This window comes from Myotis yumanensis, unplaced genomic scaffold (assembly GCF_028538775.1).
Source record: "Myotis yumanensis isolate MYYU_CA2020_CCGP unplaced genomic scaffold, mMyoYum1.0.hap1 SCAF_14, whole genome shotgun sequence".
Taxonomy (NCBI): Eukaryota; Metazoa; Chordata; class Mammalia; order Chiroptera; family Vespertilionidae; genus Myotis; species Myotis yumanensis.
In genome coordinates, this window is record NW_027223765.1 from 43,880,076 (window position 1) to 43,897,270 (window position 17,195).

General features: G+C 45.2%; 1 protein-coding gene across 1 annotated transcript in view; it reads right to left on the bottom strand.

The window, feature by feature from the left end:
• Positions 1-4,710: 4,710 nt before the first annotated feature.
• IL17RD (interleukin 17 receptor D) overlaps positions 4,711-17,195 on the bottom strand; it is a 66,037-nt gene continuing 53,552 nt past the window's right edge. The window contains exons 8-13 of the mRNA XM_070390814.1: positions 16,475-16,540; positions 15,467-15,521; positions 14,647-14,757; positions 14,259-14,443; positions 11,619-12,582; positions 4,711-10,910 (exon numbers count right to left, since the gene is read on the bottom strand). Of these exons, the coding sequence (XP_070246915.1) occupies positions 10,798-10,910; positions 11,619-12,582; positions 14,259-14,443; positions 14,647-14,757; positions 15,467-15,521; positions 16,475-16,540 (1,494 nt within the window). The 3' untranslated portion in view covers positions 4,711-10,797. The remainder of the gene's footprint in view (positions 10,911-11,618; positions 12,583-14,258; positions 14,444-14,646; positions 14,758-15,466; positions 15,522-16,474; positions 16,541-17,195) is intronic.

Sequence of the window (17,195 nt, forward strand, 5' to 3'; positions counted from 1 at the left end):
TGCAGTCTTTATCCAGGGGATGGTGATGCCTGTGTAAGGATTAAGGTCTTCTTGTTCAGCCCTACGCAATACTCTTCAAGTAGCTAATAAAAGGCTTCTTCTAAAGCAGGGGTGGGCAAACTTTTTGACTTGAGGGCCACAATGGGTTCTTAAACTGGACCGGAGGGCCGGAACAAAAGCATGGATGGAGTGTTTGTGTGAACTAATATAAATTCAAAGTAAACATCATTACATAAAAGGGTACGGTCTTTTTTTTTTTTTTTTTTTTTAGTTTTATTCATTTCAAACGGCCAGATCCGGCCCGCGGACCGTAGTTTGCCCACGGCTGTTCTAAAGCAAATCCTTTCTGCTCACTTAACCCCGGTTAGAGGAACACGAATGAGTTCAATCCAACCTAGGTCCTGCCCAGAGGGTAGGACGCTTACATAATCACACAAGCTGAGCTAAGCGCTCCTGATGGCATCTGGTAGAACCTAGACCAGGCTGGACAGTGGTCAGGGAATGTTTGACTGCAACGGAGGAATGGAGACAGGGAGTGGGTGTTTCAGGCAGAAGAGAGAGCATGTGCAAAGGCCTCAGGGCAGGAACAAATGAGTGAGGAATCTTTATAAAGTCTGGTGTGACCATAGAAAAGAAAGGGACATGGAAAGTCTGCAAGGGGCCAGGTCGGAACTTCGGTGTTCACCTCCAGGGCCACTGGCGGTTTCAAACAGGGAATGCCACCTGATCAAGTAGCCATCTCCTGTGAAGACACTGCCAGCTGCCCTGCGGTACCGAGACCCCCAGGAGACAGGAAATCCAGTTCTGTGATCTAGCCCATCAGCTACCCCGGCCAGGGTTGAAGGAGACATATAGGGGATCCTACTTTATAGCTGCACACCCCTGACCTATTCGGTGTGTGCCAGGCTCTGTGCCCAGAACTACACCTGGCCTCACATTCAAGCCTCACGTCAGCCCTGTGAGGTACAGAACTATGATTCATTTTCCAGAAGGGAAAACTAAGTCCTAACCAGGTCAAGTCACCTGCCTAGTAGCACACAGAAAGGGGGAGCTGGGATCTAAATTGCGAATACCTAAGACCTCTCTAATCATAATGCTAAAAATTATATAGTAAAATCTCATCAATAAGAATGCACAATCATACACACGTGTGCAGAACATTGAAGTACATCTAACTTCAGGTACACACACCAACGGCAGGACTTGACCGGTTTGCATTCTGCCACCAGGCATGCTCCAGTCTTTCTCTGCTGCAAATTCTCCATGGCCTGACCTTGCCCAGCCCGTGGGAAAGATTACATCTCGTCTGGAAGCTGACACCTGCCCACTCCCTGGAAGGTTCATGACCAGGAGGAGTGGGAAAAAAACAGGAAGAGAGGTCTCATCCAGAAGGACCATCTTCCAACTTCTAAAAGTTGGAACGTTCCCCTGACCCTATACTGATAGTTGGTTACAGAAATGCTTTTGTTCACATCCAGAGTGGAGTGTGGTCATCTGTCTGGCACAGGGACCTTGAAGCAGCAAGTCTTGATAAATGTATCACTATCAGGGCTAGAAGGCAACTAGGAAAAGAGAAGCCTGGTGACTCGAACGTCAGAAGATCTCAAGAGTTCAGGGTCAACTGTCACAGGCTATGTACAGTCAACTATTAATACCCCCGAGTTACTGTCTTAATTTTGCTAGGAGCACCTCCTCCTCCTCCTCAATGCCCATCCTTTCCTTTCTAAACAACCACCAACCCCTAACCGGTTTTGCTCAGTGGATAGAGCGTCGGCCTGCGGACTGAAGGGTCCCAGGTTCAATTCCAGACAAGGGCATGTACCTTGGTTGCGGGCACATCCCCAGTAGGAGATGTGCAGGAGGCAGCTGATCAATGTTTCTAACTCTCTATCCCTCTCCCTTCCTCTCTGTAAAAAATCAATAGAATATATTAAAAAATAAAAAGAGAGTAAAAAGAAAATAAATAAATAAACAAACAAACAAACCACCACCTGGGCTGAAAATCCTAAGAGGGAACACTCTCCCACCCATCTCCTTATGGCCCCCAAGTCCAAGACCTGTTCTTGAACAGAATGTCTAATAGCCACTATTTACCAAGTGCCTAGCACTTGCGAAGCATGGCCTTGGGTACATTATAGACCCCATCACATTCAATCCTCACAATCCTCTGCAGTGGGTATCATTACTATCTTTAAGATTAAAACACACACACACACACACACACACACCAGAGACTCAGAGCAATTTTGCCACAGCCCCATATATTAAAAAAGGTGCAGTCAGGACAGGGATCATGTTATTCGTCACTGTCCCAAGTATACCCTTTAGACTCTCAAATAAATGTTGTAAAAGGTTGTATCATCTATAGATGTTGACAGATGGTGCAATACCCCTCCAGAAAGATGCCAGGGAACCAAGCCCACCAATCTTACTTTCCCTGAATCCCAAAGAATCCACTTGAATTTTTTCTCATTGCAAAAGGCCTTGCTCCATGTTTTGTCCATCTTTCCCTTCATTGTATTCTCTTCCTATCCTGTTCTTGGGCCAATTCTGTTTTGGTTCCTATGGACAGTTCGCACAGGTATAATGGAGTGGGGTGAAGAACAGTCACTTACTGAGGACCCCTTACACCCAGAACAGCAGCTGTATATTTTATCTCCTCCCTTTTCCACCTGCTTAGCTTACTGCCTATAGTCTCTTACTCAACTAAAGCAAAATGAGATTTTTTTCTACTTAAAGCCTGCATGGGGAAGCTGGTCTTTGCTACCTCTAACATGTGGGCTTCTAAAAAGCAAAGTAAACCCAGAAGGGAGGCCCCACAGATGCTGGCTACTATAAGAACCCTAAGCAGCTATAAAAATAGACTGCTTTCTAACCATGGTAAAAAGTAGGGTTTCCCATGCTGCCCCAAGAGGATTCTCCCCCGCTCCACTCCACTAATGGGAAGTATTAGCTATAACTTTTATCTAAATGCAACAAAAGGAAAGGAATTCAGTTACTGCAGCACATGTTTAACAAGATTCTTCTAGACGAGTCATTTTAGTAAAAGTTGCTTAACCTTGAGCCAAATTTACCTTCAGTATTTGGATTGAGAAGGGAACTAAGTCACCATAACTTGCTACTAAAGGTTCTTTCTTTTCCCTATAAACTATATTGAGGGAGAGGGTAGCCTATGGGTTAGGAATAAGGATGCTTCAGACATCTGAATACCAGTGCTGCCAATTCCTTGCTTGTGCCCTCAGTAAAGCTACCTAATTTCCAAGCCTTAGAATCTCAAAAATGAGGATGCTATGCTAATAGTACCTTCCACGTGGGGTTGTGGTGACAAAAGGCATGAGGAGCACTCAGGGCAGGAATTAGCCAGGCTAACATTCAAAGATTGTCATCACTTCCTCTCTGCCATCACTGCCATCACGGGAAAGCTATTGCCTTTGACCACACACAGCACTTTGAGTCCACCGCTACCTAGATGGCTAGACCTTTACCAAGGTGACACCTGAGCAGCCTAGGCAGGGTTTGCCACAGCTAATATCCTGGCTCTGCCCCTAACCAGGTGTGAGATCAGGAGTCAGTGGCCACCTCTCTGAGCCTTCCTTGTCTATAAAATGGGGACAGTACAAGTACCCACCTTGTGGAGTGGCTATGGAGATAACTGAGATGACGGCGTGTAAAGCACTTGGCACTCATTCTCTGGATCTTAGAAATAAGGAGCACCAGCAGAGAGCATGGGAGAGAACTCAATGAGCACAACGACCAGCAGTATCCTGGATGAATAAGCAGGAAAAATGAAGGCTATGCCAAGGTATCTGAGGCAAGAGCTTGACAGAATTCCCTCCTCTTGGGAACCACAGTGCTTCGCTGGGAGCTGTTTTACCACTCCTTCTGTTGGGAGGAAGAGAGGGGAAAGGAACAAGTAAACAAGGAAACCTGATTTTTAAAGTCTTATGCTTCCAAGATCTACTATAAACTGCCACCATATCCTTTTCAGGTAATGGCCCTCCACATCTGTCGTTGCTTAAATCAGCAGATGCGAAACCCACAGATATGGAGGGGTCACGTGTGCATCTCTTCGGACATACTTGTGAAAAGTATCCACAGATAAGGGAACTCTCAGTTAAAACCCATGTTGTTCAAGGATCAACTGTCCTATGTGCCAGAAAGCACTTCACATCCATCACCCTGTTCAATTCACCTCCCTGGGAAGTAGGGCCTCTGACTGGTCCAGTCTTTGGATGAGAAACTAAAATCCAGAGATGCAGTCAGTCACAATGATAGCAGCAGAGCTGGGAACGGGCCCTGAAGTCAATGTGCACCAAGAACTAACTCAGAATGAGCAGGCACCTCTTTTTCTGTTAATGACAGGAAATGTGTTAGTAACTCCCACTTGTAATGGCTGTTGTCAAGTTTCTGCAAAGAAAGTCCATTTATTCTGAGAGCCAAGTTTCTTCCTGATGTAAGTATTCCTGTTCCTGCTCCAGACGCCACACAGGCCAACAGGCAACTGCCCACGGGAGCGTGAGGTAAATGATCAAGGCAGCAGGTTCCTTTCCTCTTACAAAGTACAAGGCATACTGACCACCCTCGCCTCCTCACCCTGGATAATCTCTCTCCTTCTCAGAGGGAGAGCCCTCAGAAAACTGGGTTAGGAACCCCAGCTATTCAGGAAACAGGAAAGATAATCTAGAATAATGAACCACCACACTCTTAAAACAAAACACTTTATTTGATGCAGAAATTCTAAAAGTACAAAAACATTTTGCAAATGTCAGCTGTGATCTACTGTCACCTATTCAGTTATGTACAAATCGAAAAAGACAATGTTTTCCATGTAAAATAATGCTATATTCTGTCAGTGCTCACTATTCCACCAGACGCCACAAGGGACAAACTTAAAGATGAAACAAAGACAATGGCAATAACCACCGTGTTCCACAGGCTTTCCCCAAGAATGTGCCAACAGGGACTTCTGTAGTAGGGCAGGAAAAAACTAATCCTGAAAACAGAAGTTACCTACTCTCTAAGTGAACACATTTCATTTTTACAAATTTTTTTTTTGTTCACACTCACTGTTTTTCTCAAGAAAAAAACAACACACACACAAAAACACCCTTTTAAAAAAATAACAGATGATTACACATTAGTATAATCCAATGGTAATTTTTTTGTCAAGTGAATAGAGCAGTCAGCTTTATCTACATCACTTATGAACAAAAGATTGCTTCTTTGCATCTGAGTCTTATGTGGCATAAACCAGTCATAATGGTGTGCTTTTGTTGTCTTCTGGATGTGAAAACACAGTGCTTGGTCAATTCAGAGCCATGGCTGCAACCTTTTAGACCATAAAAAGGCCCCGTGGAGAGTCTGTCGTCCCAGCTGAATTTTGGAAAGGAACCAAAGAGCAGGAGAGAAGACAACTAACCAAAATTCCCAAGAGGTCTTCATTCGACCTCTCTGCAATTTAGCCCTTAGCAACTACTGTCTATCTCACCAGTGGTCAAACTGAAGTCTGAACCATTTAATAATATTGTGAGTCATAAAGGTAATGTCTAGAGATAAAAAAAAATAAAACCCAAAATTGAGAGGGAGGAGTAGCTGCCACTCAGAAGGTAAGAGCTGGTCTTAAAAGAGTATCTTGAAGAAGTTCAGGAATTACATTAAACACATTAAGAATGTGCACCAAATGTTTAAGCACGGGGGGGGGGGGGGGGGGGACGGACATATGATAAGAGTACTGTCACCAAGAAAAAAACAATAACCAAAAAAAAAATGGCAAACAATCCCCAAATGAATATAGGTGATACATCATTTTATAAAGTGCCATTAAATTTTTAAGTAGTAAGAGAAGCTGGGCACAAAAGAATTTCCTTGTAATCCCCATCCTGAGCTTGGCCTTCACAAAGCACCAATGTGAATAAGGCACCTCATTCTATTTGGGCAGTTAAACTGAGTGTGAAGCTGAGAAACAGAATAGCAGGGAAAATTACTAAGTCCTTGGAAAATAAGAGCTATGAAAAATGGCTTAAGTAGGTGGGATTATTTATCATTGAAATAAAAGCACCAGGGGAATGACTTCACTATGGTTTTCAAACATAGGGAAGGTGACCAGCTGTTCTTTTTCCACTGCACACTGAACAAAAGAAGGCTGGTTTGAATTTCTATAGGGAAGACGTACAAAGAACTATCTGATCAGCAGGATAGGTTACAGAATCTCCTTTGCTGAAAATCCAGGATCCCATCCACAGCCATATGTCTGAAATAATTCAGGCGCAGCCTTGTCTGTCATCGGGGAGCATGCTAGATAACCCAAACTTTCACCCACCCCCAAAACTCTGAAATCGGAATCAGAGCTATTGGCTTACAGTCAGACTTCCTTTTGTTTATTTTCACCCTGAGCCTGGAAAGGAGGAGATATAGCAAGGATGACCCAATACCCCATGAGGACTCCTAACTACTATCTCAATACCAAAAAAAAAGCTTTTCTTGGTATATAATTTCACACCTCTGAACCGGAATCAATTCACAGGTCATTTAAAGCCAAAGACAATGCAAATACCTGGCTCTAGTACACACTCAGTTCCTGGCCCTATTCCCCACAATGCCTGCTTTTCCTTATTCAGTCTTGGCCTAAGCTCAGAATTGCACATCATCTAAAAACACTTTTTAAACCAAGAGCTTTAATTACAAATAAGGTCCTTCAGGTTGTACAGCTTAAATGAAATTGTTTCAAATGTCATATTTTTAAATTGAGAGAAATCTGATTTTAAAATTAACAGCTGGCTTGCCTTTCTCTGAAAACACCACAAAATGTAAAGAAAGCAATCAAAACATTTCAAATACATTCACAATCATATCACATTTCTTTGGGGGAGCAATGAGGAAAGCAGCACTCCAGCTACTGACTGCATTTAGCAAGAGCATTTTCTGGTGGTATCAGAAATCTATAATTACCATGCATGCCTTTCATTTCAAATCTTATGAAGCAGAGATTGGTGACAAACGGGTAGCTAGTGGGCCAAATCAGGTCCACCCATGTGTTCTGTTGGGTCTGAATGCATTTTAAAATGTTTTGTGATTTAGTTGTCAATTCTAAACAAATCAGAATTTTTCATATAAAAACCCAAATGCTCAGCTTCTGAAAGATGGGAAGATCAGGAAACATTATGTGCCCAATTGGCTGGAGTACCTGCGGCCTGTAGGTAGGAGAGGAGCACTTCAGTTTACCATGGTCCCCACCATGCCGTCTCCCCAACACTGAGAGGACATGTCACTGCCATTTATAATCACACCTTATTTATCATTACACCTGGCCTGCTGCACTGGTGGCCCCTAAAGACATACCATCTATTAAATAAGAGTAGCGGTTTTCACCAACAAAATAGAAGTCTAATGACCTTCACATCAGCTTGTCCACTTCTCTCCAATAAAGACATGAAGAGTAATTCCTATCTCTAAGAGAGCTGAATTAGTGTTCAGGCGGCTGCAGACTGCTGCAGGGTTTTCTCTCTTTGGGGAGGAGGATGTGTTATTCTCCAGGGAAATAGCTGTTTTTTCTTCTTTGTTTTGTTTTGTTTTTTTAAGAAAAGATGCTCAACCCTTTGGGGGGGAGGACTCTGAAAAAAATCACATAAACCCACATTTTTAGAGATGGTTTTCCTGTTTGTTTACACTTAAGTCAGGAAACCTGAGACTATAGAATGGTTAAAAAACAAACACACACACATGTGGCTATGAAGTAGTAAGACTAAACTTCAACAAACATACCTGGACTTAAATTACTATACATTGGATTCCAAAGATGTCAGTGTTGCTAAAGACATAATTTTGAACTTCTGATCTGGCACTATCTTCAGTTACTGTTCATGTGTCCATCAAAAACTCTGTCTCATGACTTTATAGACTGCCCATCTCCTGTTTGTCTCAAAATATTATTACCTGGCTGAGTCACTGAGGTGGGCCTGGATCTGAATGACTTCTAGAGATCAGTGTGGTTCAAAGGCCCAGGACTTGGCCCTCCGGAGTACCTTACGCCGACAGTGTGGGTGGGCTGGTCTCCCCTAGGTGGTCCCTTGTAGTTGACCTGAGAAGAGCACACCTTGACTCGGGCTTTCTTTCACCTCTCTGATCAGACTCTCTTGGCAAAGATGACCATGTCAGGTGCTAAGTCCTTTCTGTAGGGTATTGTGAGTTAAGATAAACAACCTATCTTCAACTACCTGCAGACTTCTTGGTTACCTGGAACCTTGGACTTCTACTTGTCTTCCTGTCCAGAGGACACCATCTAAATTAGCTCCACAAGCCATTGACTCTCGGGATCAAGGACTCAAGATCATCCCTGTGTTCCACTTGTTTCCTCAATGTCTAAAAGCCTGTGACTTACAGAATCTTTATCTGAAGTCTGGCTTATCATTTCCACTGTCCAGAACAATGTGAGTCAAAAAAAAAAAAAATAGAGCTCTGCTTAAAATAGATGTTTTGCTTTAATCTACAAGGCAATTATTCCCATTCCCAGGATGAGATAGGGGGGAAGGGGGAATAGTGAAACTAATAAGGCAAAACAAGGAAGTTGGACTTCTCAACTTATTCTGAGTTGGACATTCCCAGTGTACAACAGTTTGATTTTGTTGATCACAAATATTAGTGTTTCACAATAAGTGCCCACCCTTAAATCCAAACTAAAACATTCCCCGATATCTGGACTAGCACCTTTTCCCTTCCATTTTCATAAGTGGGTTCACTTAGCAAGCTCTCTGCCCACATTCAGGATGCTCCCGACCCCACCCTCCATGCTGTCACTGGGGCCACTTTCTCACAGACGCCTCATTTCACAAGCAAAGCTGAATATCTGTCCTAGAAGTGACCCTTAATAGTTCCTTTGGAGCATACACCATTTGGTCTCAATAGAAAGCTCTCTCATCATGTTCCAATGAATTTTCTTATGCTGGCAAGTTTGAACTGCCCAAGCTCCTTCACAGACATGCCGAGGATGGGATGGCAGGACGGTCACATGTAGGCAGGAGCTCTGTGCTCGTCCTCTATTTCACGGTGACAAACATGGAACGTCTCTTCTACAACAACAAGCCTGGTTTTATGGGGGAGGCAGTTCTGCTGCTCACTTGTCTCTCCCTCAGAGCAGCTGCAGGAAACTCGATGCCAAAGAACAGACAATCACGTTCTCTCCCAAGAAGCTGCCAGCTGCCTTTACAGAGCAGGAAGTGTGGCATTTGCATCAAAAATATACACAAACCTCTTCTTTCCAGGAGCATGTAATCTTTCCCTTCCCCACCTGCCACACATGTGCTTGGAAAGAGAAGTCCTGCCCCATCCCACCTCCCACCCTCCTCGGGATGATTCTCAGCGTCCCCTTTAATATGTCCTTTTTTGCTGGAGTCAAAAACATGGTCCCTGGTGTAAATGCTAAGAAAACAGGGTGCCAAACCCAACAGCATCTATGAAAAGGGTGGCAAAGGATGCTCACACTCCCGGAGGGCACGGGGAGGAGAAGGGAACTATTTTCCCTTTGGAAACAAATTCTATAGGGAAGTCATTCATAAAAACAGAACATTTTCGTTTTCTTTTTATAGAAAATTATTTCCTTCTAAGCTCCAAATAGCTGTTTTCGGTAGGAAGGAGCACGAGAGATAAATCTTTCATTGGGTGAGTACAAAAGAAACACAAAATGAAACATGAGTCACAGGCTGGGTTGTGGGGAGAACACTTTCAGATTCAAGAACTTAATGATTTCAGGTCCCATGTCTTCTTTAGACAATATTTGAAGAGCACATTCATCTTTGGAACAGTCCCCTCCTTTTCACCTTCTTAAAAAGAGGTTTGTCATTAGTCAAAACCAGTTCAGCAGATTAACTGGCCACCACCTCCACACACTGCTGTATTTCAGTGGATTCTGACCCCGAATATTCTGGACACAGTTTTTTAGACCAGAAGCCAAATGACGCATGAACCTCAACTTCTAGTACTAGAGTCCAGTTGTGTATCGGTCTCTTGAAAATAAAATTCTAGGCACCACCATCTGAGATACAGCGCAGTAAACGTAGCCCAGGAAAGCTGGGCAGGCAGACCGGGCCTCGCATGATGCTACTCAGACCCAGAGGTGGTCCTGGGAGCTGAGCTCTGGTGCCTTTGCATGTTGACCAGCCCATCTCAGACAAAAGACAGTCATCCTGGCCCTGCAGCCCCCACCTCAGCCAGCCATGCCACCCACAAATACATGAAGACTCATTTTATAAAAGGTGATTGTATATTCAGTCACCTTCATGACCTTTTAAACAACCATGGCATCACAAGTTCCACACCTAAAGTGGACAGGAGTATCATCTCTAATGACATGGGTTCGAGAGAGACTGACACTTGATTTCTGTGTTTGTGAAGGTATTAAAAGTGCTTTTTCTACAAAGCATTTCAAATCAAAGTAGCCAACAATGAATAGGCAAAGTCTGCAGAGATAAATTAAGTCTGAACGATCAGTGCAGGTATTTTCCTGTTTCTTTTTATATGTTTCCTCTCTACCTCCCAGGACTGGCTCTAACCCAAGGTCTGACCTACCATGGCCAGCTGTTGTCAGATCTTATGGACATGCCTTTCCGAGCTCCATGTGGTTTTAGAAAATTGGAGACTTTGCCAAGGTATCTGTTAGAGGAGAAGGGCAAGGAGAACAAGTACTGGCACGAATTCCACTCCAACCATCCTCAGCTCCGAGTGGGCTACACAACCAGAGAGATGAGCTGGGGAACCAGAGCGCGGCGGCAGCTAAAGTGGCAATGCTTAGACTCCTCCGCTTTGTTACAAAGGGGCGACTGCGTGGAGTTCACCAGTGTAGCTGCAGCAACCGGGTTCTGCTTTATACACCCCCGAGGCGAGGAGCTTGGACGGAAGGGCAGGAGGGTCCTCCTCACCTAAGGAAAGAAGAGAGAGCAGAGACACAGGTCATTACACCTCACTGGGCTGGGCACTCAGACCAGAACATGGCAGGACCGGGGTTGGACTACAGGCTTTGGGCAAGTGAGGCAGGCATGCCAACCAGCTCAAGCTGCTAAGAGGTCCCAGTTCCCTTGTTGAGAGTCAAGAGTTTGCATGCATGACTCCAGCTAGTCACAGGCACAGTGAGGATGACAGGCATCCTGCAGGGGCTCCCTGGGGCAATGGGGCCTCCCACTGGGCTCTGCTTGCAGCCTGTGCTGAGCTGTGGGGCCAATACTGCACCCCTGAACCCAGGTTCAACAGATGTGGCTTTAAAGACATGGGGATAGTGAACCGTGCAAGTCCCCACGAAGATCCAGGCCCACGGACGCTCCTCTAACACTGCATTTTGGGATTCAGATGTTTTGGGAGTTTAGGAAGGTGGCATAGTGCACATGTTGTCTATTACATGACATGGAGCTGGGCAGGTCACCGTAACTTAGCATCAGCTCCCACATGTGAACATTCCCATTACCTGGGATCAACTGAAACTATCAACGCAGTTGTGTTACTTCCCATCAGGTTTCACTGCCGAACAGGTCTGCACCCAAACTAGGAACACACTTTCACGGGTTTCGGAATTAGGAGCAAACGCTGGGCCTGCATGGGATCGGACCCACTGGCACTTGGGGCCCCCGCCTTACCCAGGCCCGAGGAGGACGACACGCTCTCAGTCAGCGAGGACGTTTCCGTTTGGTCCGCCGAGAGCCCTTCCATGAGGGGCAGAGACAGCTCAGAGGAGGGCACGGAGGAGTCGTAGATACCCGAGTCCCGCGGCATGCCCGAGGCACCCACGGCCTTCCCGGCGCGCAGCAGGGGCTGCAGGACTGCGGCGCCCATGGCCTCTGCGGCCTCATCGGGGCCCATCTGCTGCCCCTCTGGTGACCCGGGGGGCGGTACCTCAGCCTTGAGGTCACTTTCGGGCACCAGTTTGCACATGACGTCATTCAGCACCAGGCCCGAGTCGAACTTCTCCAGGACCGGCTCCTGGCAGCGGAGCGGGGGAGGCTGCGAGGGCACCAACTGCTTCTCAAACCAGTCGGGCTCCTCGTCGATGAACTGGTGCATGTTGCAGATGGCCACGTACAGGGACCGGCCCGCCTTGCTCCGGAAGTAGTTCCTCCTGCTGACATGTCCGAGCTCCGGGAGGCCATGGTCTCGCGGGAATCCGTGGTCTCGCAGGAGGCCGTGGTCTCGCGGGAGGTTATGGGCTCGCGGAAGGCCGTGGTCTCGCGAGTGCAGGTGGGAGCAGAGCTGGGGCAGGTGGTCCATGAGCTTGTACTTGGTGCTCAGGTCCAGGACGCCAGGAACGTCTCCCTCACAGGAATAGTCGAAATAGACGGCGATGAACTTGCTGAGCGCCGCCGAGGAGCTCTGCTTGGCCTGGCGGAGCTTTTCGGCGATGGCGGCCACGGCCACCAGGAAGAGCTCCCCTTTCCCCGAGCCGCGGCCGCCGCCTCTGTGCTTGTAGTTCTTCTTGTCCACGAAGTACTTCATGCCTTTGGAACAGACCACGATGATGAACTGGGACTCGTGGATCTTCTGGATGACCCATTCTCTCTGCCCTTCTCGGCAGAGGCTGAAGTCTTCCCACAGGTCCAGAGCCACCTGGAAAAACAGGACCCACTCTCACTCACATAGCCTGGAGTGTGGCGCAAGGATTGTTACAAAAGGGCACCTCGGCCCGAGCTGGTTTAGCTCAGTGGATAGAGCGCCGGCCTGCGAAATGAAGGGTCCCAGGTTCGATTCCAATCATGGGCACATGCCGGGGTTGCGGACTTGATCCCCAGTGGAGGGTGTGCAGGAGGCAGTCAATCAATGATTCTCTCTCATCATTGATGTTTCTATCTCTCTCTCCCTCTCCCTTTCACTCTGAAATCAATAAAAATATATTTTAAAAAAGAAAAGAAAAAAAGGGCACATCATCTCTCCCTTAATCATTATTAGCAGCTCTAATGATTACCTGGCCTGGAGGAACAGCTAACAGCCCATGGGTGACGGTCACACAGCAGACCGTCTGCATCAGGGGTCCTCAAACTTTTTAAACAGGGGGCCAGTTCACTGTCCCCCAGACCATTGGAGGGCGGACTATAGTTTAAAAAAAACTATGAACAAATTCCTATGCACACTGCACATACCTTATTTTGAAGTAAAAAAACAAAACGGGAACAAATACAATATTTGTATTTGCATGTGGCTCGCGGGCCATAGTTTGAGGACCCCTGACTGAGATGTTTAACAATGTGAAATAACATGGACCACATGGCTGTTTAAAATTGCAGTTTACATAAAGCTGCTAATTGTGTAAAAATTATTAAAATGAGACAGAAAGTAATTACGACCTATTCAAAATGCAAAACTGTGTGTATGACTTCATCTATGCAGAAAAAGACTGGAAGAAAATACACCAAATATTAACCATCATTCCTCGTTTCTCCAAGTTGAGATTACAGGCCATTTTTTGTCATATTTTTCTAGTTTCCAAACTTTCTACAGTATTACACAAAATTGGGGTTTGTCTGTATCTGAAGACTGTGTGGTACCAGCTAGTTTGCTGTTGCTTTTCAGCACACGTGCTAATCTGCCAACCTCCACTTTCCTGCATTGGGAAACCAGGCAGCCTTGTAAATACGTTTTTTGACACTAGGGGGCAGCCTCACCACATGGAGATTCTGAGAAACCCGCCAGCAGGCACAAATAACCCAACTACATAATTACTGTACAATTCTTGCATTTGCAAGAAATATGTCCATGAGAGCTTCAAACTTCGCTCTAAGATTAACACTATATCATTATAGAATAGCTACATATGACTAGCTTAACTCAGAAGAACAGGTATCAAACCAGAGCAGACCATTTGAGCCCTTGATGCATTATTATTTTCCCTTCTTAGCAAAGCTCTCCCAAATAGTCAAACCTGCTACTTTTCTTGCCCTGATCTCTTTGACCTTCCACTGCTCTGTCGAGTGACCACCTCTCCCCATCCCCACTACATGCTCCCAGGGCAGCTGCCATTTGTCCCCATACGACTTCCTGCCAGGTGGGTGCCACTCACAGCTTCTGAGCAGGGGTGTGTGGGGACAGAACTGAGCATTAGAAAACTTTTAGTGCTGGTGATGAGTAGAAGACACTGGAAGAAGAGTGCGAGGCTGACCCCAATTTGGAAGCCAGGCACTGCTGGAGGGCAGCTACCACCTAAGGAGGCCTGGAGGCAGGGACAAGGTGGCCAGGAGAGGGTGCGGAGCATGTGCCCCCGCAAAGGTAAGAGACTTGAGGTTCCTTACCTCGCAGCCACAGAAGTCCTGGAGGAAGTAGGCGAAACACTGGACAACGTTCATGTGATTCTGGCCATCTTTACTGGAATAGCAGAGGAAGACCTTCGGCCGAGGCCGCAGCCTCTCTCTGGGGAGAGCCGTGGTGTAGGTGGAGGACTCAGAACTCTCTTCATCTAAATGTGAATATATATTTTCTAAATCGGAAAAGAAGATAAGATTGATAGCTATGAGCAACGCTTTGTCCTGTTCCCTAGGACTTGGGGCCTAACGTTATCTTCAAGAAGCAAGAGGCGACACTTCCACACAGAGGACAGGAGCTTTATGGCCTCCCAGATGCCCACCTGGAGGGACCAAGCACTCGGGCTCGGCCCCTCGGTGGGGACCACCACCCACATACCTTGTTGCTTCTTGCGGCACATCACAGTGAAGAGCGTTGCGAATGCCGATATGACGACCAGCGGCACAGTAATGGCAACAGCCCTGATGGGCCCAGCCCACGGGGAATGCACTGGGGAATTCCAAAGGGAAGGCTTTTAAACTCAAGCAGCATAACAGCTTCAAAGAGAGATTGTGTTTTCTTTTGCAGTATAAGCCACATAACAGGCTCCAGGATCCCTTGACCACCTTCTCTAGTATTGGTTTGGTAATTTTAAAAAGGATTCATTTTAAAGAAACAATTCAACAGTTAGTCTGCTAACTGTAAATACCTTTGAGTGAGAATTTTGCCTAAGGAAACCTCCCACCCGGCCGCTTTTCTTCCGAGAACAATTGACTATTTATTTAGTTCCAGAAGACACACACCGCACTGCCTTTGATCTCCCAGGCATCCACATTAGAGTGGAGGGAAGTCAGATGAGATGGAACAGCCCTTACGAGAGAGGCGTTCAAGTTTTTGTTGTGTTTTGTTTTTGTAAACCATCAGGTACAGATACCTTGGTGTACTATAGTCCAGAGCAGCCGTGGGCAAACTATGGCCCGCGGGCCAGATCCGGCCGTTTGAAATGAATAAAACTAAAAAAAAAAAAAAAAAAAAAAAAAAAGACCGTACCCTTTTATGTAATGATGTTTACTTTGAATTTATATTAGTTCACACAAACAGTCCATCCATGCTTTTGTTCCGGCCCTCCGGTCCAGTTTAAGAACCCATTGTGGCCCTCGAGTCAAAAAGTTTGCCCACTCCTGGTCCAGAGCCAAAGTTTCCAACAAAAAAGTCTTACCTGGCTTTAAAGCATAATGCACCACTTTTCTTGTTGTATTAGTGTCATCCACCAGCTGCAAAACAGAGGATGCTATATTATTATTTTAAGTGATAGCATCTCAACAGATTTCATGCTTTTGTCATCTGCGGGCAGTGCGGGGCGGAAGGAAGGAGAGCGGGGTGAGGGAAGGGCTGCCGCCTGTGATCCTTCACCAGCCAAGGTAGACACTAATGGTCAGACACATCTCTGCTCTACCAAGTCAAGAGTCGTGACTCCCTCATGAATCAAAAGGTTGTTTGTTCATTGATGAAACCAGCTAGTGATTCCACGTTCTAACAGTTTTCAACTGAAATGGCATCTTACCACTGATCTTACTGAATGCTTTAAGAGGGTGTGTCTGCTCAAAACCACATATTGCTACAGAGTAATGCAAGAACTAAGTGTTTCTACCAAAATGTTAAGACATGTTGATTGTCTCTGAATAGAAAGGCTATGGACAATTTTTAATTTCTCTTCCTATTTTTCTTTTACTCCTGTTTTTGTAGTATGTCTGATACTGGAAAAGAAATTACAAAAAGAAAAGAAAAAAAATTCTATCATTTACATGCTCTTTTAAGCGGAACTTAGAACTCATGTAAATTTATACAGAACAAGGTCAGCAGAAACCTAGAAAAGTATAGGCAGGTGTAATAGGCATAGCTTTTGCTTTGCTGTTTTATTACTAAAACAAGACACTTTAGAAGCTAAAGTTTTAAAAATATACCTTGGTAAGGAAGAAGGAATATAGAAGTTTTAAATCATGGTTATGTGGACTATATGGTCACATAAAAATATTTATTTTGAACTATTTAATGAAAAAAAGATCAATTTCATGTAAACTTTTTAAAAAGCATGTTAAGGACCATGTAAAAATATAACCGCACACCTTCAATGGCTTGAAATTTAATGTTGTAAGCAGTTGGGGTTTTAAATGAACTGGACTCATTCTGTAGAATTAATAATAGGGCTTTCCTGAATTATACGTACCTCAATTATATAATCACCTGGAGATACATTTTGAAGGAGGCAACTGGTTGTCTCTGTATTTTGCTCCTGTAAAGAAACAATACTTTTAAAACTTGCTTCTTGGATGAAGGTCATCAGGACCTCTCTCTTCCCCCAGAACTGAAGATCTCATATAAACTTTTTATTTTTTTCAGGAGCCATCAATCATATCAGAAAGCAACTGTGCTTATCTGCCACATTATCTGAACTTCACTTTGATAAAAGGCCTAGGAGAGCCTGGGACCCCTGTCATATTGTACACTTAGCTGGTAGTGCCCTCAGCAGGAATATCTTATTTGAAAACAAAGAAACTATGCAGTTAGAATTTTACTTAATAAAATGGTGGGGAGAGAAATTACCTGCCCGTGTTTGTGTTTCTTTTATTTGCCATAATTTTAACTTGAGCAGAAGGTCAAAGGAGGTGATAGCCAGCAGGAAAGCAAAACTGAACACACAGAGGAGCATGCCCAGGAAGACACTGGGGTCTTCCACCGCCACTAACCACCTCCCGGGGCTCCCAGGGGCGACCCTGCAGTCCTGTGAACTTCTATGACACGTTTCCCACTCCCGCTGACCGCCTCCAGTGTAAGAACTTGGTTACTGAGTTTCTACTTAACCTTGGCCTATGTGTAAAAAATCAGTAGCCACTGAAATGCTAGTGACATGGCTCCTACATGTCCTTTTTCCACTTATAGCTGTGTGG